The sequence below is a fragment of the Coregonus lavaretus genome, assembly GCF_964263955.1.
Source record: "Coregonus lavaretus genome assembly, chromosome: 27".
Lineage (NCBI taxonomy): Eukaryota > Metazoa > Chordata > Actinopteri > Salmoniformes > Salmonidae > Coregonus > Coregonus lavaretus.
Genome location: NC_140014.1, coordinates 33,505,889 through 33,530,857, shown reverse-complemented (window position 1 = coordinate 33,530,857; position 24,969 = coordinate 33,505,889). Strand labels below are relative to the sequence as shown.

General features: G+C 44.8%; 2 protein-coding genes across 2 annotated transcripts in view; one reads left to right on the top strand and one right to left on the bottom strand.

Moving 5' to 3' along the window:
• The window catches only part of sec23a (Sec23 homolog A, coat complex II component), a 49,036-nt gene that overhangs the window by 5,383 nt on the left and 18,684 nt on the right, over positions 1-24,969 (bottom strand). Inside the window, exons 11-16 of the mRNA XM_084144729.1 lie at positions 17,876-17,982; positions 16,928-17,081; positions 16,433-16,510; positions 16,053-16,214; positions 14,587-14,673; positions 9-164 (exon numbers count right to left, since the gene is read on the bottom strand). Of these exons, the coding sequence (XP_084000855.1) occupies positions 9-164; positions 14,587-14,673; positions 16,053-16,214; positions 16,433-16,510; positions 16,928-17,081; positions 17,876-17,982 (744 nt within the window). The remainder of the gene's footprint in view (positions 1-8; positions 165-14,586; positions 14,674-16,052; positions 16,215-16,432; positions 16,511-16,927; positions 17,082-17,875; positions 17,983-24,969) is intronic.
• LOC311102581 (adenosine receptor A3) lies at positions 18,696-24,139 on the top strand (the record flags this gene model as incomplete). The annotated part of the gene is made up of 3 exons (XM_084143956.1): positions 18,696-19,389; positions 19,860-20,013; positions 23,866-24,139. 3 exons carry the CDS (start codon positions 18,696-18,698, stop codon positions 24,137-24,139), a joined length of 1,122 nt encoding a protein of 373 aa, XP_084000082.1.

Sequence of the window (24,969 nt, the reverse complement as noted above, 5' to 3'; positions counted from 1 at the left end):
GTATGTACCTGTGATCCACCAAACTCTGTGTCTATGTATCGGGGCATAGGGAAGCGGCTGTGGAGGATCTCCTGGGCGTCGTCCGCTGGAGCCTGCAGCAGGTGGCGGAAGTTCTCGTACTCTGGCATCTCCTGGTAGCCTGCCTTACGCCACTGAGACACAGTCTGATGGATGGACATAGAGAAAGGGTTAGAGAGAGAAAGAGAGGCCAGTTAGAGATGTCCTGAAGACATGAAGAATTACATGTAGACGTTTACAGATCTGAGAAATAAAGAGAAGTCTGTTTAGGAGCAGATTGCTATTTAAGTAATGTCACACAAAACCAATCAACGACAATTGATTTATTTTTATTTTCTAAACAATACAAAACATACACATACAAATGACAGCATAAAAACGCACACAAACATCAACGACATCACACCTGCCCAGACCCACCTGCTCACACCCCTTTCTCCTGCGCCCGCATCACTCTACGCCACATGGCCTCAAACTGCACCATTTTGTTTCTCTCCGTCGTCCAAGCACTTTCAACATTTAGATAATAAAGCATTTGACCTTTCCATTGTGTTAACGATGGAAGATTGGTTGATTTCCCGTTTTTAAGTATAACTTTTAAAAAGATGATTGAGGATAAAAGTATCGCCCAACCCATCGGGTATCTCTATGCACCCTCATATGCCATGTCTTGAAATATGCAGACAGACAGATTTACATTGTAATACTTCTGACAGCCAACTTTCTAACTCCGCCCATAACTTTTTTACTTTATAGCATTCCCAGAAGGCATGGATTTTTGAGTCATTGTTAGTTTTACACTTAAGACATGACTCTGCCGTTGTGCTGTAGAATTTGTGAATTTTGTCGCTTGTATAATACATTCTATACATTAGTTTATACTGCATTAAGCATACATTTCCGTTAACTGTAATTTCATTAGTTTTGTCCAACATTCCCTCCATCTTGTGCCAATATCAGTTATTTTTAAGTCATGGTTCCAATAGTTTATGTATTTTTCTAAAATGGTTGTCAGTTGGATAGGCTCTCTGCAAGGTTTTGTATACCTTACCTATCATATGAATATCGTTTTCTGACTCAAATAGAATTCCCTCAAGATTGCTCTGATGTCCAAAAGATTTCAAATCTAAATTTCGTGATATTAAACTTTTAAGTTGCATGTATTTGAAAAAACTCCATTGGTCAGTCCAAAATTGCTTTTTAATTCTGTAATGGAAATAAATGGATTTCCTATTACCAAGTCCTTTATGGTTTCTATGCCGTGAGTTTTCCAAGGAGGTTGTTCAACAGGGTTGTGTTTTTAGGGAGGGATATTGGTTCTAGTAGAATACGTTTCATTTTCATCCATATTGTTATAGTGTTCTTAACTATGAAGTTAATGTTCTTAGCTTTATCCTTTGAAAATAGACAAGTGAAAAGATTCTGGGGATGCGCATCTTCAATATGTAGCCATTGTTCCTCTTTAGTGCATTTAACTAAGTGTCGCAAGTAAAAGCCTTGGATGGTGAGTTGATACAATTCCAAGTCTGGAAGGTTAAAACCACCCTCAGATTTTGGAAGATGTAAAACTTTCCTTTTTATTCTGAGTTTTATTTGCCCATATAAAGTCTGTTATGACTGAGTATACTTTTTTAAAAGAATATCTTCGGTGGGGTAATTGGTATTACCGAGAATAAATATCAAACCTTTTGGAGCCATGCCATTTTGAAGAGGTTTATTCTACCTGTAAGATTTATTGTTCCATTTAATAAGATCTGCTTTCATATTGATAAGTAATGGGATTAAGTGATCTTTATATATTTGTTGTTTGTTGTCACTTATTAAGCATACTAATAAGTATTTGATATTTTTTGTGTTAGATCATGAGTTATTCTTTTTCTTTTTCCTATTGCCATTATTTCGTTATTTTCCACGTGAATTTCATATCCTGAAAATATTTTTAGCAAGGTGGGTATTGAGTTTTCAATATTGGTCAGGTATATCAGGAGATCATCTGCAAATAAGTTTAGTTTATATTAATGTTCACCAAATACTGATACCTGTTATGTTTGGGTCCTGTCTAATTCTTTCCGCAAGTGGTTCAATTGCCAGTGCAAACAGGAGGGGGAAGAGAAGACATCCCTGTCTTGTGCCCCTTTCTAAAGCAATTTCATCAGATAATGTATACTGAACAAAAATATAAACGCAACATGCAACAATTTCAATGGTTTTACTGAGTTACAGTTCATATAAGGAAATCAGTCAATTGAAAAATGAATTAGGCCCTAATCTATGGATTTCACATGACTGGGCAGGGGCGCAGCCATGGGTGGGCCTGGGAGGGTGTCACGGATTCTGCCGAGCCTGCCCCTCCTCCTTGCTCGGGCAGGCTTCGGCGTTCGTCGTCACGGGAATATTAGCTGCTGCCGATCTATGTTCTATGTTTTTATGTTCTACCTGTTGTCTGATTGTCACACACCTGTTTCCCATCATGTAATTACTCCTTCCCTATTTAACCCGGTGGCTCCCATTGTGTTTTGTGCGTGTTTGTTTTTTCGTTTCGTGTGTCGTTTGGTGAGCGGGTTTGTTCCTCCCTGTGTGGAGGTATTTTGTATTGGTTTCTTTACTTATTCAGTAAAGTACGTTTTCATTGAGTTCTGTGTCCTGCGCCTGACTTCGATCCACCGCATTACACTGACACTCGTGACAGAAACACGCACCAGTATGGAGTCAGCAGGTACAGCCAGTCAGTCCGGATCGATGGATGAACGCGTCCAACGACAGGAGAGCATGATCCAGGCTCTCGGCACCGCTATGGAGAGAGTGGTTAACACTATGGACCGATGGGAGAGAGGTGGCTTTCCTACACCTCCAACCACTCAACCACCCATACCACTGTCCACCCCTTCGCCACCTGGGTCCAGTGGGATTCGGCTCTCGCTCCCGAGGGCATATGACGGTACACCAGCCGGGTGTCAGGGTTTTCTTCTCTAGGTAGAGCTCTACCTGGCAACCATTCACCCGGCGCCCTCGGGATACAAGAGCGTGTCCGCCCTCATCTCCTGTCTGTCGGGGAAGGCGCTCGAGTGGGCAAACGCCGAGTGGGGAGGAATTGACGCTACATCTGTCCGCTACAAGGATTTTACCCGCCACTTCCGGGCGGTATTCGATCAACCACCGGAGGGGAGAGTGGCGGGCGAGCGTCTGTTCCACCTAAGACAGGAGAGGAGGAGCGCCCAGGATTTTGCGCTGCAGTTCAGGACTCTGGCAGGCAGCGCAGGATGGAATGAGAGGGCCCTGATCGACCACTATCGATGCAGCCTAAGGGAGGACGTTCGTCGGGAACTGGGCTGCAGGGATACCAACCTCAACCTGGACCAACTGGTGGAGATGTCCATCAGGCTGGATAACCTGTTGGAAACCCGCGGACGTTCTGATCAGGGCCCGTCCATTCCATCCCCCAGCACCTCCGACCCTACCCCCATGGAGCTCGGAGGTGCTGCGCTTAGGGAGACCAGGAGAGGGGCCGTCCCCTGTACCAACTGTGGCCGCAGAGGACACACTGCTGGTCGGTGCTGGGGAGGGTTCGCAGGGAGTCGAGGCAGTAGGCAGAGCACTGGTCGACCATCTCAGGTGAGTAAGCACCCGACTCACCCAGAGCTCCCTGTTGGTCATCTGTGTATTGAGGTTGTTTTCCCAGAGTTTTCTCCACATTCCCAGCATAAGGCGCCAGTAGAATCAGGCGCAGCTGGGAATTTTATTGATTGTCAGTATTCACTTAGTTTAGGGATTCCCACTGTTCGTGTTGATGTGCCCTTCCCTGTACATGCATTAGATAGTCGCCCGTTAGGGTCAGGCCTAATCAGGGAGATCACCGCACCACTCTTAATGAGGACGCAGGGGGGTCATGAGGAGAGGATTAGTCTCTATCTGATTGATTCTTCTGCGTATCCTGTGGTGTTGGGACTTCCCTGGTTAACCACTCATGACCCCACTATTTCATGGCAACAGAGGGCTCTCAAGGGATGGTCCAGTCAGTGCTCAGGGAGGTGTGTAGGGGTTTCCTTAGGGGCTACTACGGTGGAGAGTCCAAACCAGGTCTCCACAATGCACATTCCTTCCGAGTATGCCGATTTGGCTCTTGCCTTCAGTAAAAAGAGGGCGACTAAATTACCACCCCATCGTCCGGGGGATTGTGCGATAAATCTCCAGGTGGGCGCTGCACTTCCCCGGAGTCACGTGTACCCTCTGTCACAGGAGGAGAAGGCGGCTATGGAAACATATGTCTCCGAATGTCTGAGACAGGGATACATTCGGCCTTCCACTTCACCTGTTTCCTCAAGTTACTTTTTCGTGAAGAAGAAGGATGGTGGGTTACGCCCGTGCATTGATTACCGTGGTCTTAATCAGATCACCGTCAAGTACAGCTATCCATTACCTCTGATAGCTTGTATGACGGAGTCATTGCACGGGGCGCGCTTCTTCACGAAATTGGATCTCAGGAGCGCGTACAACCTGGTGCGTATCCGGGAGGGAGGTGAGTGGAAGACGGCATTCAGTACTACCTCAGGACACTATGGGTACCTCGTCATGCCATACGGGTTGATGAATGCTCCATCAGTCTTCCAATCCTATGTCGATGAGATTTTCAGGGATCTGCACGGACAGGGTGTAGTGGTGTATATTGATGATATTCTCATATACTCCGCTACACGGGCCGAGCATGTGTACCTGGTGCGTAAAGTGCTTGGACGACTGTTGAAGCATGACCTGTATGCCAAGGCGGAGAAATGCCTGTTCTTCCAGGAGTCCATCTCCTTCCTAGGGTACCACATGTCCGCGTCTGGGGTGAAGATGGAGAGTGACCGCATTTCGGCCGTGCGTAATTGGTCGACTCCAACCACGGTGAAGGAGGTGCAGCGATTTTTGGGGTTTGCCAATTACTACCGGAGGTTTATCCGGGGCTTTGGTCAGGTAGCGGCTCCCATTACCTCGTTGCTGAAGGGGGGACCGGTGCGTCTGCGGTGGTCAGCTGAGGCGGACAGGGCGTTCAGTCATCTGAAGAACCTGTTTACCTCGGCTCCAGTGCTGGCCCATCCGGATCCCTCCTTGGCTTTCACGGTTGAGGTGGACGCGTCGGAGGCTGGGATAGGTGCTGTACTTTCCCAGCGCTCGGGCACACCACCCAAGCTCCGCCCCTGTGCATTCTTTTCGAAGAAGCTCAGCCTGGCGGAGCGCAACTATGATGTGGGGTACCGGGAGCTGTTGGCTGTGGTCCAAGCCCTGAAAGCGTGGAGACATTGGCTTGAGTGGGCTAAACACCCTTTTCTCATTTTGACTGACCACCGCAATCTGGAGTACATCCGGGCGGCGAGAAGATTAAACCCTCGCCAGGCAAGGTGGTCCATGTTTCTCGCCCGTTTTGTTTTCACCCTTTCTTACAGGCCACGTTCCCAGAACGCTAAGGCAGATGCTCTGTCCCGACTGTATGACACGGAGGAGAGTTCCGTGGAGCCCACTCCCATACTTCCGGCGTCGTGTCTGGTGGCACCGGTGGTGTGGGAGGTGGATGCGGACATCAAGCGGGCGTTGCATAACGAACCCACTCCTCCCCAGTGTCCAGAGGGTCATGTGTACATCCCGCTGGAGGTCCGCGATCGTTTGATCTATTGGGCTCACACGTCACCCTCCTCTGGTCATCCTGGCATCGGTCGGACAGTGCATTGTCTTAGTGGGAAGTACTGGTGGCCCACCTTAGCTAAGGACGTGAGGGTTTATGTTTCCTCCTGCTCGGTGTGCGCCCAGTGTAAGGCTCCTAGACACCTGCCCAGAGGGAAATTGCAACCCCTACCCGTTCCACAACGACCGTGGTCCCACCTATCGGTGGATTTCGTGACGGATCTTCCCCCCTCACAAGGGAACACCACGATCCTGGTCGTTGTGGATCGGTTTTCTAAGTCCTGTTGCCTCATTCCTCTGCCCGGTCTCCCTACGGCCCTACAGACTGCCGAGGCCCTATTTACACACGTCTTCCGGCACTATGGGGTCCCGGAGGATATAGTGTCTGATCGGGGTTCCCAGTTCACGTCTGGAGGGCGTTCTTGGAACGTCTGGGAGTCTCGGTCAGCCTGACCTCAGGGTTCCACCCCGAAAGTAACGGGCAGGTGGAGAGAGTCAACCAGGAGGTGGGTAGGTTTCTGAGGTCGTATTTCCAGGACCGGCAGGGGGAGTGATCGGTTTTCCTCCCCTGGGCAGAGATGGCCCAAAACTCACTCCGCCACTCCTCCACTAACCTTACTCCATTCCAGTGTGCATTAGGTTATCAGCCGGTTCTGGCACCTTGGCATCAGAGCCAGATCGAGGCACCTGCGGTGGATGAATGGTTTCGGCGCTCGCAGGAGACCTGGAACGCTGCCCATGTGCGCCTGCAACGGGCCATCGGGCGGCAAAAGGCGAGCGCCGACCGCCACCGCAGTGAGGCTCAGGTGTATGCACCGGGGGACCGGGTCTGGCTCTCGACCCGAAACCTGCCCCTTCTTCTGCCCTGCCGGAAGCTGAGTTGGCGGTTTGTGGGGCCATTCAAAGTCCTGAGGAGATTGAACGAGGTATGTTATAGGTTACAGCTTCCTCCTGAGTATCGTATTAACCCCTCGTTCCATGTGTCTCTCCTCAGGCCGGTGGTAGCTGGTCCACTCCAGGAGTCTGAGATACGGGAGGTTCCTCCGCCCCCACTGGACATCGAGGGGGCACCGGCGTACTCGTCGGGTGGGAGGCCTGCAGTATCTCGTGGAGTGGGAGGGGTACGGTCCGGAGGAACGGTGCTGGATCCCTAGGAGGGACATCCTCGATCCCTCCATGTTGAGGGATTTCCACCGCAGTCATCCGACTCGCCCCGCGCCGCGTCCTCCTGGCCGTCCCCGAGGCCGGTGTCGACGCACGGCTGGAGCCGCGCGTCGGGGGGTACTGTCACGGATTCTACCGAGGCTGCCCCTCCTTCTTGCTCGGGCAGGTTCGGCGTTCGTCGTCACCGGAATACTAGCTGCTGCAGATCTATGTTCTATGTTTTTTTTTCCCGTGTGTCGTTTGGTGAGCGGGTTTGTTCCTCCCTGTGTGGAGGTATTTTGTATTGGTTTCTTTACTTATTCAGTAAAGTACGTTTTCATTGAGTTCAGTGTCCTGCGCCTGACTTCGATCCACCGCATTACACTGACACTCGTGACAGAGGGCATAGGCCCACCCACTGGGGAGCCAAGCTCAGCCAATCAGAATTAGTTTTACCCCAACGAAAAAGCCTTGCGTTACTATTTTTTTTGTTTTGTTTCGCACTGTTGGTGGTAGGTGCACTTGATTCAGCAGCCCTAGCACCGGGAAGGCAAAGTATTCTCATTTTGAACCATTTCATGTGTCTGAAGATTGAACTCCGCCTACCCGGCAGGCCCAGAGATCAAATCAAGGGCACCTATAGGCCTACCGCTGGCCAATCAGACAGCTCAGATCACCGTGTCTGCACAGTTTCTACGCGCCATAGACTGTAAAAGGAAGCCTCAAATGCACAGAAAAGTTGATAATATTAGATTTTTTAACTTTTAAAACCATGACTAGAGAGAGACTCAATAAATACCGCAGAGCTACTGTATTTTTTTGTTGTGTTTTTTTGTTGTTGTATTTTACCCCCAATTTCGATCGTCTCATCGCTGAAACTCCCCAACGGGCTCGGGAGGCGAAGGTCAAGTCATGCAACCTCCGAAACATGACCCACCAAACCGCGCTTCTTAACAACCGCCCGCTTAACCCGGAAGCCAGCCGCACCAATGTGTAGGAGGAAACACCGTTCACCTGACAACCGAGGTCAGCCTGCAGGCGCCCGGCCCACCACAAGGAGTCGCTAGAGCGCGATGAGCCAAGTAAAGCCCCCCCGGGCCAAACCCTCCCTTAACCCGGAAAACGCTGGGCCAATTGTGCGCCGCCCTATGGGACCCCGATCACAGAAATAATGCAATTCGCCATCAGTCGGAAGACTGTGTCCCCTTTTCTCAGCGGAGAGAGGAGAATTTTGACTGAGAAAGTGATCTGGACTCAGATAAGGTTCGTGTCCACTGGTGTAGGATGAAGGGGAGGAGACAGGTTAAAGAAGGATTTTTAAGCGGTGAGACATGGATTGTGTATGTATGCCATTCATAGGGTGAATGGGCAAGACAAAATATTTAAGTGCCTTTTGAACGGGGTATGGTAGTAGGTGCCAGGCGCACCGGTTTGAGTGTGTCAAGAACTACAACGCTGCTGGGTTTTTCACACTCAACAGTTTCCCGTGTGTATCAAAATGGTCCACCACCCAAAGGACATCCAGCCAACTTGACACAACTGTGGGAAGCATTGGAGTCAACATGGGCCAGCATCCCTGTGGAACGCTTTCGACACCTTATAGGAGTCCATGCCCCAACGAATTGAGGCTATTCTGAGGGCAGAAGAGGGTGCAACTCAATATTAGGAAGTTGTTCCTAATGTTTTGTACACTCAATGTATTCTTGTTTTTTAGCGTATTGTATTAAACTGAAACATGTTCATGTATTTCTTTGTAAGTGTCTATTTAAAAAAAAATATGTCTGATTGATATGTATCAAGTCTGGTAAGACTTTTGCGATTCTATTGCTTATGAGCTTTGTTATTATTTTATAGTCACAATTTATTTAAAAAAAGTATGGGTCTGTAATCAGCAGGAGACACTCCAGATTTTCCAGGTTTTAATATAACTGAAATAACTGTTTGATACATGGAACTAGGAAGCACTGAATTCAGTGAGGTGTGTTGTCATTTGTGTAAATAGGGGGGCTACTTTGCCTCAAAATGTTAAATAAAATGATATGGGAAAGCCATCCATTTCTGGTGCTTTTCTCGGTGCACATGTTTTAACAGTGTCTAATATTTATTTTTGGGTGATCTCTGTTTTTAGTGATTATTTTTTGTTTGCTGATAATTGCTTCAGAGTTGTTAAGTCTAAAGGCGTCAGCATGCTTCAGTTCGGATGGCGGCTAGCCGATCCGAACTAGAGTGCTCGCAGACTTCCTTAAAAGACATTCGCTTGAAAAAAGATAAAAAAGCGACATTTATTGTTTGACCATTTAGAGAGACTGTAGCCAGTATACACTTCCTAAAAATAGTCAGAATTCATCTAAGATAACTCAAGAAATCTGTCATTGATTTTGACGTTTTCGCCGAAGAGATCTTAGTCGTGCAATTTGACACCGAACTAAGATGTTTGGTGCAGTATTTCTTAATGAGAAAATTTGCAGGAAAACGAGTTGTCTCTCATTGAATGACAACAAAGACTTTACTGAAGAATCCCTACTGTTGACCAATCACCGACGAAGGGGCGTAGATTTCGGCTACTGACTTCGGCTTGCCTCAAGAAAACAAATTGTGTGCATGAACAACCGAAAAAATACCTTACTGACGTCCAAATCGTCACCAAATGTCGTCATAATATATGCACAAACTTTCTCGAACTGTTTCGGCTGAGAAGCAAGCGGATGCCTTAAGAAGGCTGTAGGATCAATCCAACTATTGTTTAATTCTGATTTATATAGATTTTCATTGAAGCTTTTTAAATTGTCATTAATCGCGTTGTTTCTAATAACACATTTGTATCTTTATCTTTTTAAATTATAACTGGTTTGGCATGTATTTGTTTTGTGAGGGCTGCGAGATGTTTACCAGGTTTATTTGCCATTATGTATTATGCTTTATTTGAGTTTAACCTGTAGTTGTTGGCTCACTTAAAAAGTAAAAGATCATATTCCTGCTTAAGTTCAGAAACATTATTTTATTCTTTACCTTGTAAAGATTTTTTAATGTTTTTTTTCTAAAATAGTGATATATTTTTCTTAAATTTTAATTTCTAAATCAGATTAAATTTTTGGCGAGTTTGAGATTATCTTTCCCCTAATGAGTATGTAGTATGCTTATTGGTCATAGTATGTACAGTGGGGAAAAAAAGTATTTAGTCAGCCACCAATTGTGCAAGTTCTCCCACTTAAAAAGATGAGAGAGGCCTGTAATTTTCATCATAGGTACACGTCAACTATGACAGACAAATTGAGGAAAAAAAATCCAGAAAATCACATTGTAGGATTTTTTATGAATTTATTTGCAAATGATGGTGGAAAATAAGTATTTGGTCACCTACAAACAAGCAAGATTTCTGGCTCTCACAGACCTGTAACTTCTTCTTTAAGAGGCTCCTCTGTCCTCCACTCATTACCTGTATTAATGGCACCTGTTTGAACTTGTTATCAGTATAAAAGACACCTGTCCACAACCTCAAACAGTCACACTCCAAACTCCACTATGGCCAAGACCAAAGAGCTGTCAAAGGACACCAGAAACAAAATTGTAGACCTGCACCAGGCTGGGAAGACTGAATCTGCAATAGGTAAGCAGCTTGGTTTGAAGAAATCAACTGTGGGAGCAATTATTAGGAAATGGAAGACATACAAGACCACTGATAATCTCCCTCGATCTGGGGCTCCACGCAAGTTCTCACCCCATGGGGTCAAAATGATCACAAGAACGGTGAGCAAAAATCCCAGAACCACACGGGGGGACCTAGTGAATGACCAGCAGAGAGCTGGGACCAAAGTAACAAAGCCTACCATCAGTAACACACTACGCCGCCAGGGACTCAAATCCTGCAGTGCCAGACGTGTCCCCCTGCTTAAGCCAGTACATGTCCAGGCCCGTCTGAAGTTTGCTAGAGTGCATTTGGATGATCCAGAAGAGGATTGGGAGAATGTCATATGGTCAGATGAAACCAAAATATAACTTTTTGGTAAAAACTCAACTTGTCGTGTTTGGAGGACAAAGAATGCTGAGTTGCACCATACCTACTGTGAAGCATGGGGGTGGAAACGTCATGCTTTGGGGCTGTTTTTCTGCAAAGGGACCAGGACGACTGATCCGTGTAAAGGAAATAATGAATGGGGCCATGTATCGTGAGATTTTGAGTGAAAACCTCCTTCCATCAGCAAGGGCATTGAAGATGAAACGTGGCTGGGTCTTTCAGCATGACAATGTTCCCAAACACACCGCCCGGGCAACGAAGGAGTGGCTTCGTAAGAAGCATTTCAAGGTCCTGGAGTGGCCTAGCCAGTCTCCAGATCTCAACCCCATAGAAAATCTTTGGAGGGAGTTGAAAGTCCGTGTTGCCCAGCGACAGCCCCAAAACATCACTGCTCTAGAGGAGATCTGCATGGAGGAATGGGCCAAAATACCAGCAACAGTGTGTGAAAACCTTGTGAAGACTTACAGAAAACGTTTGACCTGTGTCATTGCCAACAAAGGGTATATAACAAAGTATTGAGAAACTTTTGTTATTGACCAAATACTTATTTTCCACCATAATTTGCAAATAAATTCATTAAAAATCCTACTATGTGATTTTCTGGAATTTTATTTCTCATTTTGTCTGTCATAGTTGACGTGTACCTATGATGAAAATTACAGGCCTCTCTCATCTTTTTAAGTGGGAGATCTTGCACAATTGGTGGCTGACTAAATACTTTTTTCCCCCACTGTATATAGTTAGTATGCCAAATGTTCCCGGATGTCGTGCTACATTCGCCAAAATAAGAAGTGTACAAACAGTGGACACTATTTCCATGCTTTTAGGGCCCATAATACAATTCTTCAGAAAATGGGTGTGGCTTCACAACGTTTTCTAATTTGAGGAAAATTTCGGAAAATATGCAGCGAAGTCCGACGAGAGCAGATACAAATTCATTGCTTTAACTAATTATGACAAATGTTAAGAAAATGTTGAGCAATGTAATAAAGTAATGACTTTTCAAATAAGTTACATTACACGTTATGTTGGCTGACAATTTGTTAGCTTCGCTATCCTTACGAACCGCATAGCATATCATTACAGCAGTATGTACGAGTATGTTAGCTAGCTACCTAACGTTAAAATGGCTACTAATACATCGAACTTGCCAGTATATTAACAATATGCTAACTACCCAAGGGTGTGTTCGTAAATTCAATCTGGAGTGCCAGAGTGCACTCTGGGCGTTCGTAAATTCAGAGCATTGTCAGATTGTCAGTTCATAAATTCAGAGCGTTTTTGCTCTCGGAGCGTTCAGAGCGCACACTGGACGCTCTGGCCGAGGAGTAGGGTTGATCCGAGCGTTCTGACCTCACAACGGCAGTCAAGCACCCACGCTAACTGGCTAACGTTGGCTAGCTTGCGAAACGAATGGACCGGCCGTGGATTTTGATCTCCCTTCCTCCCGTGTCCTCAAAATGTTTATTTTGGTCTGATAGTTCCACAGTTTGAAGATTACAATGCGAGGGTATTTAGCGTTCTTCTGTTTCACGCCGATCCTATGGCGTTGTTCCAGATCTTCTGGTGGTATAGCCCTGTCAAGTTCCTCTGATTTCAGTTTGACCACGTAGCTGGAAGGGTCTCCTTTTTCCTCGTCTTCCGGTAAGGACAATATACTCATGTTGTTTGATTTCAATAGGAAACCCAGGTGGCAAATTTCCACTGAGGACGTACCCCCCCAAAAAGCCTGGGACATGGCCTCAGTGGACCTCTCCTGACTTGCGGCTAAGGTAAGGCTATTGGGGCTTTAAGGGGCTTCATTTACATAACAATAGCTAACTGTGAACATGGGTTTTACATCTTCAGTGGTTAACACCTTCTCACAAAGCAACTGTTTTGACTATGCAGAGGTTGTTGATTCTGCTCTTCACAAGTCCTCAGTGTCAGCCCTATTGAAACAGAATTTCCATAATATAACTTCAGGGTGAATGCACTAGTGCAGGGTTCCCCAACTGGTGGCCCGCGGGTGATTTTATTTGGCCCCCAAGTTTTCTGAGCAAAAATAAATAAATACAACAAAAATAATTATAATAAAATAAATTAAACGTTTTTATTGTAATTTTTAAGGGTTGATCCGAGTGTTCTGTCCTAACAGCAGCCAAGCACCCAAGCTAACGTTGGCTAGCTTGCTAGCTACTTCCAGACACAAATGAGAGAACAGCTCACTCTGACCATTTTACTGGCCCTAGCAGAGCTGGTTAGGCAGTTTTTATTTTATCCAGAGTGTTGGCGACGGCGACTGCAACTGTGCTGCTGGCAACAATTTAATGACGCTTTTTTGCCAACGTTTACTAACACCGGCCATATTCAACGGGTGTTGAGTGTTCGAAAATTGATAAATTATTCTGCGCTCTAGCACACTCAGATGAGAGTGCTCTGAAATCGGAGTAGATAGCCAGAGCGAATTTACCAGCTACGTCTATCAACAGCTGTCGTGTCGCAGTGACATCATGAACATTCTATTGAAATGGATACTTGCATAGTGGAGTCTTTTGTTAAGACATGTAGCTAGCTAGCTAAACAATGAACCATAATCCCAACTCATGATGTTACTACCCTGCATGAATCTGCAGGTAGCTAACCAACCAGGTTCAATGTTAGCTAGCTAACATTAGGCTATAACTAGCAAAGCAAATGGCTCTGAGATATGAATAATATTACTACACATCATACACGTAACGTTAGCTAGCTGACCTAACAACAGCATTCAAGCACCCAAGCTAACTGGCTAACGTTGGCTAGCTACTTCCAGACATACAAATGTAAGCAAGGTTTGAAATGATTATGTTTTAGTCAAATATTATATCTGTTTTGGCTACTTGCAGTCTACAATTATTTGTAGTTATGTTCCCTGACCACCCACTCAAGAAAAAAATTGGCCCGCGGCTGAATCTAGTTGATGATCCCTGCACTAGTGCAACACTGGTATTACAGTCCCCACTGCTCCCTAATCTATTCACAAATGTCAAACAAGGACAATAGTATCTGGCTGCAACCTGAAATGAAATCAATCTAGTGTTACATAGAACAGGGATCATCAACTAGATTCAGCCACGGGATGATTTTTTTCTTGAGGGGATGGTCAGGGTGCCGGAACATAATACAAAATAATTTGTAGACTGCAAATTGACCGCAAGAAGGCCAAACAGATAATGTTTTTTTTTTTGTCATTTAGCAGACGCTCTTATCCAGAGCGACTTACAGTTAGTGAGTGTATACATTTTTATATATTTTTTCATTCTGGCCCCCCGTGGGAATCGAACCCACAACCCTGGCGTTGCAAACGCCATGCTCTACCAACTGAGCTACATCCCTGCCGGCCATTCCCTCCCCTACCCTGGACGACGCTGGGCATACGATCACATCTCTCTATTATGCATGGAAATACTTTGGAACAGATTTCCAAAACCAAAATAACTTGGTCTGATGTGCTGGTGTTTTTACAGTCTTTTATGTCCAACAATAATTTTCATTTTTTTTTCTCAGAAAACTTGCGGGGGGCCAAATACAATCACCCGTGGGCCAAATTTGTCATGCGGGCCACCAGTTGGGAACCCTGCGATAGAATCACCTGATAGATAGAGCTGCCTCTCTCTGAGTGTAAAGAGATCGTAGCTGTGTGAGTGGTGAGATCATTAGGAAAGTCATGTTTTGATGTAGTCTGTTAGTGGGTATGTTGATTATGATTGGATGACTGATGATGAACATACCTCTCCATGATAGATGAGGATCTGGAAGAAGGTGTCCATGAGAAGGATGCGATCAGGAAGGATACTGCTACTGTCCAGCAACACAGGCTAGGAGGAGAAAATAAGAAACACAGTTTTACATTTAAACCACATTTAAACTATACTATAGGCAGGATACTGAACACAGGCTACAAGGCGAGAAAAGCGACACCGTCTTAAACCACTGCCCTCTAAACAAAATGGCATCCTTCTAATGCAGCTCCAGTCAATAATGCTGTTTCATGATTAAACCAGGTTTGTTGAAGATTAGAGCGGGGGGGCAGTTTAATCCCAGACACTGATAGGAATGTCACAATATTGCCTTTTTCCTTTCCAAAACAAACTCTCAATGTCACAACACACCAACTCCAATCTCAGGTACAAAGAAATACAAAGATGGACGATCTTGACAGACAGGTAGTAGTATATCTTGTATCTTTTATAGTGTGTTGGCCGTTTTAAAAGGCCACAAACAGCGCAGATAGAGTGGTTCTGCTTATACGTTACGCCATCTGCTTTACAAGGGGCACAGAGATGAGAAGAAGATTACTCTTTCAATGTTTAACAGGCAGGAGTAGAAAGAATGAAAAGTCAGAGCCGGTGGAAACATTACAACTGCATCCCAAATGGCACCCTATTCCCTATATAGTGCACTAGGGTCAAAACTAGTGCAGTATAGGGAATAGGGTGCCATTTGAGAGGTAGCCTAGGTCTCTGCTAATCTAAAAAATAAACACCTGAAGTGCTGCGTCTCCTGGTTACATGCATTACAGCTGATACAGAGCCAGTTTCACTGTTAAAATTACTAAGGTTAAGTCCCAAAAGGCAGTCTCAAAAGGCACCCTATTTCCAAGGTAGTGCACTATTTTTGACTAGAACCCCATTGGCCCTGGTCAAAAGTAGTGCACAATATAGGGAATAGGGATCCATTTGTGACACAGAAATGGTTAAATAACTTACCCTTTTCAGAGAGGTGTGTACTACGCTGTCTGTCTGTAAGGTGTTAAAAACCACACTGTTGATATCTGCACTGAAAGAAGCTCTGGTCTGGAACACACTACTGTACTCACACATGCTACACTAATTAACCACAAGGTTATCTGTAATAAAATAACCGGGGCATTTGTGCACTCTCTGTTGACCTGGGCAACACAGCTATGCCTGCAGAATGTGAGTGGGAGGAAGGTGGGAGAGTCAGAGAGATTGAGGTCTTCACAAGGCATCCATGATTTACGTTTATAAAGAAGAAGGAAAGCTAATTTTTCAATGGAAAAATTAGTCTGTGTCTGTGTTTGTGTGTGTCTGTGTGTGTATATGTTTGTGTGCGTGTCTGTGTGCGTGTCTGTGTGCGTGTCTGTGTGTGTGTGTCTGTGTATGCTTGTGCGTGTCTGTGTGTGTGTGTGTGTGTGTGTGTCAGTCTGTGTGGGTGTGTGTGTGTTCGGTCTTACCTCTGGGGGCCCGTTGAAGGAGTAGGCATAGAGAATGGGTTGTATCATGATCAGAGACTGGGTCAGGTCCTGACGCATGAACTGGTGTCTGTAGTAAGAGCTCTCATCTGGACTGTTGTTGAACACTTGCAGGAAGGGAGACCTTCTCAGGTGGAACATAAACTGAGGGACAAAGGAAAAGCAGAGAGATGTTTTAAAAAGCATTCCATCATGCTGCCAAAGCTATAATGTGCATTTTAAAATAGTCTTTATGCTAAGCACGAAACACTACTTGAAAAAAATATTTTAGCGGTAAGATATTTATCATACATCTGTTTACTAGCTATAACTGTGTTGTTCCACTAAAGAGCCAATCAGCCATTCAGCACATGATCACTTACCTGGGGATAGAGAGAAAAGGTTTCTGAGAAGCGGAAGGAGTTGGGATCATCCTTATTATAATCTCCAAACTTCTGACACTGGAAAGGAGAGAGAAAAAGCCAATTCAAAGTTGCCCATGTAACACGAGACCAACCAGAAAGTCCTGCCTGCAACTGAGTCTACACTTATCTATAAAATGTCACGTCACACTTCATCACACTATTTCAGCATGCCTGCTAGCCTGAAATTGGTACTTTCACTGGTTAGCAGTAGGAAATAATGATATTGTTGCATTTCAACATCTCAATGTTTAAAAATCCTGGTCCATTTATGAAGGCTCTGGGGAGGGGGCTGATAGAATATGTGAGGGGATGAGAAAATAAAGCAGCCCCCTCCCTTGACCCCTGCCAATCTTCCATGTCATAAGGCTCTGGCCAAAAGTAGAGCACTATAAAGGGAATAGGGTGCCATTTGGGACGCAAGCACTGAGAATACGAGTGAGAATACTATCTTACCAGTCGGATGAGCTGTCTGTCCAGCCAGCGCAGCACGTCGGGGCCCTCCTCGGTCTCAGCACGGTACACAGCCAGTCTGGCCATCAGGATGGCTGAGGCCTCCTGGTCAAATGATGCTGCAATGCTCTGGATCTGGGTCCCTGCATCTGCCCAGCTGAGAGAGAGGGGGGGAGGGACAGAGAGCGAGGGGGGAGGGACAGAGAGAGAGGCGGGAGGGAGAGAGAGAGACAGAGACAGAGAGAGGAGAGAGAAACAACCTGCATAAGCATTGCATATCATTTGACACAAAAACACTTTTGTTTATTTCACAGTTGTAAGGTTCTCCGTTATAAGGCAAGTGATACTACCAACACGAATCTGTACTATAGTTAGTACGGATACATGAGTTAAATAAGGGATATTATGTCAGATGTTTTGTTCTGGTTGCTTTGGCATTGAAAAGCCCTTAGTCACCCCATACTATAAGTCAAAGTAAATTGAACTGATCTTTTAATAACAGCCTGGGGCTCTGCTTATCTATAAAAAATTCCACTCGCCACTGCCCTGTCACATGTCCAACATTGTATAAACACAGGTCTCATAAGGTAAAATTCAATAACAAACATGAACTGCAACATTGATCAAACCCCATACTGAGAGCTATATTACTGCTCAGCCAGAATCTACATAAATACACATTTAACACTAACAACCAAGATCATCTCCTCCTCTGATCACAACACACAACAAACACACTTTGCCCTCTCTCCCTATCGCGTTGCTATGGAAACAAGGTGAGCTTGCAGATGCAGTTACATAGTGGAATGAAAAGTGGTAGATAAACCTTAAAGTCTGTAGTTACTCTGAAAAGAAGATGTGAATGATGAATCAAATCCAGATTCATATGTTTGTGTTTTTATAAGTTTTAATGTGAAGTGAGCTAAATATGCAATGTGTGTGTGTATTTACTTTCTGGCGGTGGTGGTGACTCGGATGCGTTTCTGTCCACTGGAGTGTTGGTACTGGGTGACGTACTGGACCCCCCCGCGGCCCCCCTGGGGTATAGGTGCATTATGCTGTGTTGAGAGGAGACAAGAACTGTTGGTTATCTGATTATGAATGTGCACATGTTATAAAAACACCAAGATATGATACCAATAAATTCCCCATCTAACTAGGCTAATATAAGTGGGTGGTGCCTGTGAGTTTTATTCAAATGGTTTGCCCTGTACAAACACACACACATAACTGCTACTGCCTTATGGACAACTTATGGACAATTGGGTGATATGAGGGGGCTTAATAATTTATAATAATTCATTCATAATGAATGATTGGGAGCTTAGATCGAATTAGAGGCATGCGTCTTACCAATAACCCCAACAACACTCCAGAGTCAAATGGCTCATTAACTGTGCTGCAGCCATTAGAGTGGAGGAGAGGATATTGGATCTCAAGCTTCTGTTTACACAGGCAGAGCATCTCTCTCCCTCTCTCACGCTCACTCCTCAAAATTCTAGTGCTTGAAAGTGGGTTGTTCTAGACTGTTTCTCTCTCCCTTCCTCACTCTTGATAGATAGTGCATAGTAAGAAGCAAGCTAAGCCCTTGTACTGAACACCACAGGGCGGCCAGTCAGCCAGACAGTCAGCCAACCAGTCAGTCCACCAGTCAGCCAGACAGTCAGCCAGACAGCCAGTCAGTCAGATCTCATGGACTGAAACAGGCGAGAGGAGAGTGAGCAGCCAGCCAACACAGGGAGGACTTCTCTTCCACCAGGAGGCCATGAGGATGCAGCCGGTGGCCCTGGTCTATGCAGCTCTGATGGTGGTCTCCAGTCTGTGCTCTGTGTGTGGTAACGTGGTTCTACTACTGGTGGTTCTGCTCAACAAGGAGCTCCGCACCGAAACCTGGGCGCTGACCCTGAGCTTCTGCCTGAGTGACCTGGCCCTGGGTCTCTCCACCATTCCCTTCGGAGTCCATAACAGCCTGTTCAGGCCGCAGGGCTACCCCAGCGACGGGCCCCTCTGCCAGGGCAGCGCCTTCCTCTACCTGCTCCTTCAGTTGGCCTCCATCCACTCCCTGACCTGGGCCACCATCGACAAGTTTACAGAGATCTGCTTCGCCCTGAGCTACACCACCATCTGCACATCCAGGAGGATCAGGGTGGTGCTGGTCCTGGTGTGGCTCTACTGCCTGATCAACGCAGCCTTGCCACTGCTGGGCTTCGGCAGCTACACCTACAGCAGCACCAGGTTCCTGTGTGGCCCCAGCTTCCAGCCAGACTACAGGGGCTTCAGTATGCTCTTCATCATGGTCGGGATCATAGCACCCATACTCATTATGTGCTCCATGTATGCGTACATTGTGTATATTGCGAGGAAACAGGTGCGGCGGGGGACGTTCGTTTGCAACGACCAGCACTGTTTTTATGTCCCTGCTAATAACTACTTCAGGAGCTCCATAGTGATGGTGGCAACTGTGGGTGAGTCTCATTGGTGGTTAAACTTGTGAATAGTACAGTGAAGCTATCGATTTGTTTATGTAATTTATTTCAAACAAAGCAAGGCATAAGCCTTTGATATAACAATTTGATATACTCTGAGCACCGAGCAGATAGACACAGAATAAAAGCCTTTTATGTAAGGACAAATGCAAATAAGATTTCAAGGTCCATCAGTGGCTGTTATTAAATACATTTTTCTGTAGGCTACATTTGTAACCGGTGAAATTCAGTCTTCTTCAATTTGTTAATATTAATGTGCTACAATACCATTACATGCATCACAATAAGGCTCACTGTTATGGAGTCTCGCAAATATATAAATATACTAAATAGAATTCTTGTAATGTTTCCGTAATTAGTCTAATAACTGCCTGTCTATTTCTCCATAAATATACTTTTCTATCATAATTACTCTAATAATCTCCTGTCTAAATTCTCTCCATTGTCAGTGTGCTTGCTGGTGTGCTGGCTGCCTTACATCTCCACCTGTTTCTATGAGACGTTTAGTGGCCATGACCCGCCAGCAGCAGCCTCAGCCGTGGCTACCTGGCTCGTCCTCCTCACCTCCGCTCTCAACCCATGGATCAACTCCATGACACAGACGTAAGCAATAGCCAACAACTGCTCCCCGGGCACCAATGACATGGACGTTGATTAAGGCAGCCCCTTGCACCTCTCTGATTCAGAGGGGTTGGGTTAAATGCGGAAGACACATTTCAGTTAAATGCATTCAGTTGTGCAACTGACTAGGTATCCCCTTTCCACTTCCCCTTAATAGCCCCAAACAAACAGTCATTCAGACAATATACAGTAATTTCAATGCTGTGTCTCAAGAAGAATAAGGCTCAATCTTATGAAGCTGTTATACCTCAATATAAAGCCCCTCAATATCCTTGTGGTCCATCAATGGCCACATGAACCCAAAGTCAGAGGGAATTGAGAAGTGATCAACTCCATGATTCAGATGTAAGGGATAGCCAATAGGGCTGGGACATCACGATACGATATTATCACCATACTTAGGTGCCGATACGATATGTATTGCGATTCTCACGATTCTATATGTATTGCGATTCGATACTGTGATTTGATGTTCCAAACATATTGTAGGGCGTTCACTCACTGCTCTAGAATGTAGTGAAATACGGGTAAATTGAACAGGGTGCTACTAAATGTTTTCTTTAGCCTATGCCATTATGAATCACATACAATAAATCATTAGATTGTTCTCTACAATATTACAACCTTAATAAGCTTGTACTTAACAGTGTTGATGAAATAAGAACGTTTGTTGTGACCGTTGCTAGTTTAGACCGCTCAGCTCTTGGTTGTATCTCTTCCATATTTTGCTGTTGGGAGGTGGTAACATTTGAAGGTGTTTCCGTGTGTTGGACCAATCAAAATCAATTTGATACCCTCGTCATTTTCATCTCCAAATCCGTGGCTTTCTATTCCTCTAACCTCAGTCAACAGGTTTTTATAAAGTTTTGCAAATGTATTAAAAATAAAAAAACAGAAATACCTTATTTACATAAGTATTCAGCCCCTTTTCTATGAGACTCGAAATTGAGCTCAGGTAAATCCGGTTTCCATTGATCATCCTTGAGATGTTTCTACAACTTGATTGAGTCCACCTGTGGTAAATTCTATTGATTGGACAAGATTTGGAAAGACACACACCTGTCTATATGACAGTGCATGTCTGAGCAAAAAGGAATTGTTCGTAGAGTTCCGAGACAGGATTGTGTCGAGGCACAGATCTGGGGAAGGGTACCAACATATTTCTGCAGCATTGAAGGTACCCAAGAACACAGTGGCCTCCATCATTCTTAAATGGAAAATGTTTGGAACCACCAAGTATCTTCCAAAAGCTGGCCCCCCGGCCAAACTGAGCAATCGGGCGAGAAGGGCCTTAGTCAGGGAGGTGACCAAGAACCTAATGGTCACTCTAACAGAGCTCTAGAGTTCCTCTGTGGAGATGGGAGAACCTTCCAGAAGGACAACCATCTCTGCAGCACTCCACCAATCAGGCCTTTATGGTAGAGTGGCCAGACGGAAGCCACTCCTCAGTAAAAGGCACACGACAGCCTGCTTGGAGTTTGCCAAAAGGCACCTAAAGACTCTCAGAACATGAGAAACAAGATTGTCTGGTCTGATGAAACCAAGATTGAACTATTTGGCCTGAATGCCAAGCGTCACGTCTGGAGGAAACCTGGCATCATCCCTACGGTGAAGCATGGTGGTGGCAACATCATAATGTGGGGATGTTTGTCAGCGGCAGGGATTGGGAGACTAGTCAGGATCGAGGCAAAGATTAACGGAGCAAAGTACAGAGAGATCCTTGATGAAAACCTGCTCCAGAGCGCTCAGGACCTTAGGCTGGGGTGAAGATTCACCCTCCAACAAGACAACGACCCTAAGCCCACAGCCAAGATGATGCAGGAGTGGCTTCGGGACAAGTCTCTGAATGTCCTTGAGTGGCCCAGCCAGAGCCCGGACTTGAACCCGATTGAACATCTCTGGAGAGACCTGAAAATAGCTGTGCAGCAACACTCCCCATCCAACCTAACAGAGCTTGAGAGGATCTGAAGAGAAGAATGGGAGAAACTCCCCAAATACAGGTGTCCCAAGCTTGTAGCGTCATACCTAAGAAGACCCGATGCTGTAATCGCTGCCACAGGTGCCACAGGTGCTGAGTAAAGGGTCTGAATACTTATGTAAATGTTATTTTTCAGTTTTTTATTTGTAATAAATGTGCAATAATTTCTAAAAGCCTGTTTTTGCTTTATCATTATGGGGTATTGTGTGTAGATTAATGAGGGAAAAAAACAATTTAATCAATTTTAGAATAAGGCTGTAACGTAACAAAATGTGGAAAAAGTCAAGGAGTCTGAATAATTTCCGAAGGCACTGTATATTATTTAGTAGGCCTATATGTAAAGACAATATTACATTAAGAATAGTCTGATGAGTGACAATACTATCACTTGTGAATGATGTATTTATTATCACTTGTGAACGATGCCCAGTGTGTGCAGTAAATCAAGAAACAGCGCACGCCTTTTCTTTGGCGACTTTTTCAAATCATAGTCGCACACCTCATGTAGCCTAGCCCATAGGCCTATATGTTTGATACGTTTTGTATCACAACTAAAGCGGCCTAATAACTTCTTTAAATTAAGCACATTCATCCGCTTTACAACCGGTGTAGAGCCTAACTGGCATACACTGGATGACATGGGTCCCATTATGCCTGGCAAAAACCAAACACTGCATTCCACAGTAAGAGCATCATACCAACGGTCAAGCATGGGGATGGTTTCGGAATGCTTTGCTGCCTCAGGACCTGGATGATTTGCCTTAATAGAAGCAACCATGAATTCTGCTCTGTGTCAGAGAATTCTACAGAAGAATGTCAGGCCATCCGTCTGAGCTTAAGCTAAAGCGCAGCTGGGTCATGCAGCAAGACAATGATCCATAACACACAATCAAGTCTACATGAAAATGGCTAAAAAGCAACACATTTGTAGTTTTGGAATGGCCTAGTCAAAGTCTAGACCTAATCCCAATTGAGATGTTGTGGCAGGACTTGAAAAAAGCAGTTAATGCTTGAAAACCCACAAATGTCACTGAGTTACAGCAGTTCTGCAGGGAAGAGTGGGCCAAAATTCCTCCACAGCGACGTGAGAGACTGATCAACAACTACAGGAAGCGTTTGGTTGGAGTCATTGCAGCTAAAGGTGGCACAACCAGTTATTGAGTGTAAGGGGGCAATTACTTTTTCACACAGGGGCATTGGGTGTTGCATAACTTTGTTTATGGAATAAATGAAATAAGTATGTAATTGTTGTGTTATTTGTTCACTCAGGTTCCCTTTATCTAAAATTAGGTTTTGGTTGAAGATCTGATAACATTCAGTATCAAAAATATGCAAAAGTAGAGAAAATTAGAAGGGGGGCAAATACTTTTTCACAGCACTGTATATAATATTTCTACAAATCAATACTTGGAGTCAAAAATATTGAGATAATAGCATCCAAAATAATAATATGTAACTGTATTGATTTTTCCCACCACATCACTAATAGCCAATAGCCCAAACAGTCATTCAATAATATAGTGAGTAGTTCTCTCTCTCATTCAACAAATATAAAGACTTCTCCAACTTCCCCCACATCTCAAGAACAAGGCTCAATCTTGTACAGATGATATGAAGGTCCCTCAATAGGCACTTGAAACAAATTCTGATGGAATTGAGAAGCTAGCTCCAGTACATTTCGAAATAACGGCTGCTGTGAGGGGGAAAAGCTGAGCACTTGAGATTATGAAATTAGCTTCTCAGTGTTGGAGCAGAGCTGTGGAGCCGATGAGGCGGAGTGGCTGGCTACACTGCATTGTTGGTTATTTTTTCTCTCCCTCTCTCCCTCCCTCCCTCCCTCCCTCCCTCCCTCTCAGGCGCTACAGAGCGGCTCTGCGGAAAAGCCTGAATAAAATACGACAGCTGTTCCAGCGCCCTCTGAAGAACTGCCGCCCACAGAGCACCGCCATCCAACTGGATATAGTGAGCCAAGATAACAACTTCTCCAACCCATCACTCTTGTCAGAAACCAACTCCAAAACAGGGTCACCAGAGGCCAAGTCCATGTCAGAGGTGACTATGGAGGATCATAAAGACACTATACTGGACCAGGACTCTGTCACCATGGAGCAGTCTGGAAAACTAGCCTGACTACAGACTCAAATACACACTTGATTTTATGAATCCCAGGACTCCCTGGAAAACAGTGGCAATTGTTACTGAATGGACAATCCTGGCTAAAAATATACAAATGAATTAATGAAATTAAATACAATACAGGTTGGGACTAAACACCAGAGAAGGACCATATGAAGGATCATTCTAGTATGACCAATGGGATGTCATTGTGACACTTATGTCTTAAGTGGATCTACACAACAAGACTGTCATATCAGCGATCCTATCTGTTCTGTTTCTGACTAAAAAAAAGGTTAGCTTGCAATGCACATTGTACAGTCACTCAGGGGCATTGGACCATTATCTGTTTGAACTACAATGTTGAACTACAATGTTTGAACTAGATTGCAGACTGTACATATACAAACATCACTATCTGTCCAAATGTGTTCTTCCTCAATGAATATACCTATGGCAACACTGCCTATCTAAAATCATTTAAATGTAATCTTTCAGTTTTGTATAACTGGGTTAAAATGAATGTGACCATCTCATTTACATTTATAGATCCATCTTATACTACTGTATGTTTTATAAAGATGCCATAGTGGTTTCATATACGAGCACACCATCTGGTGGCATAGTGATGCTGATGCACCTCTATCCAGTACCTCTGAACAGCCAAGTACAGTCGTGGTCAAAAGTTTTGAGAATGACACAAGTATTGGTCTTCACAATGTTTGCTGCTTCAGTGTTTTTAGATATTTTTGTCAGATGTTACTATGGTATACTGAAGTATAACTACAAGCATTCCATAAGTGTCAAAGGCTTTTACTGACAATTACATGATGTTTATGCAAAGA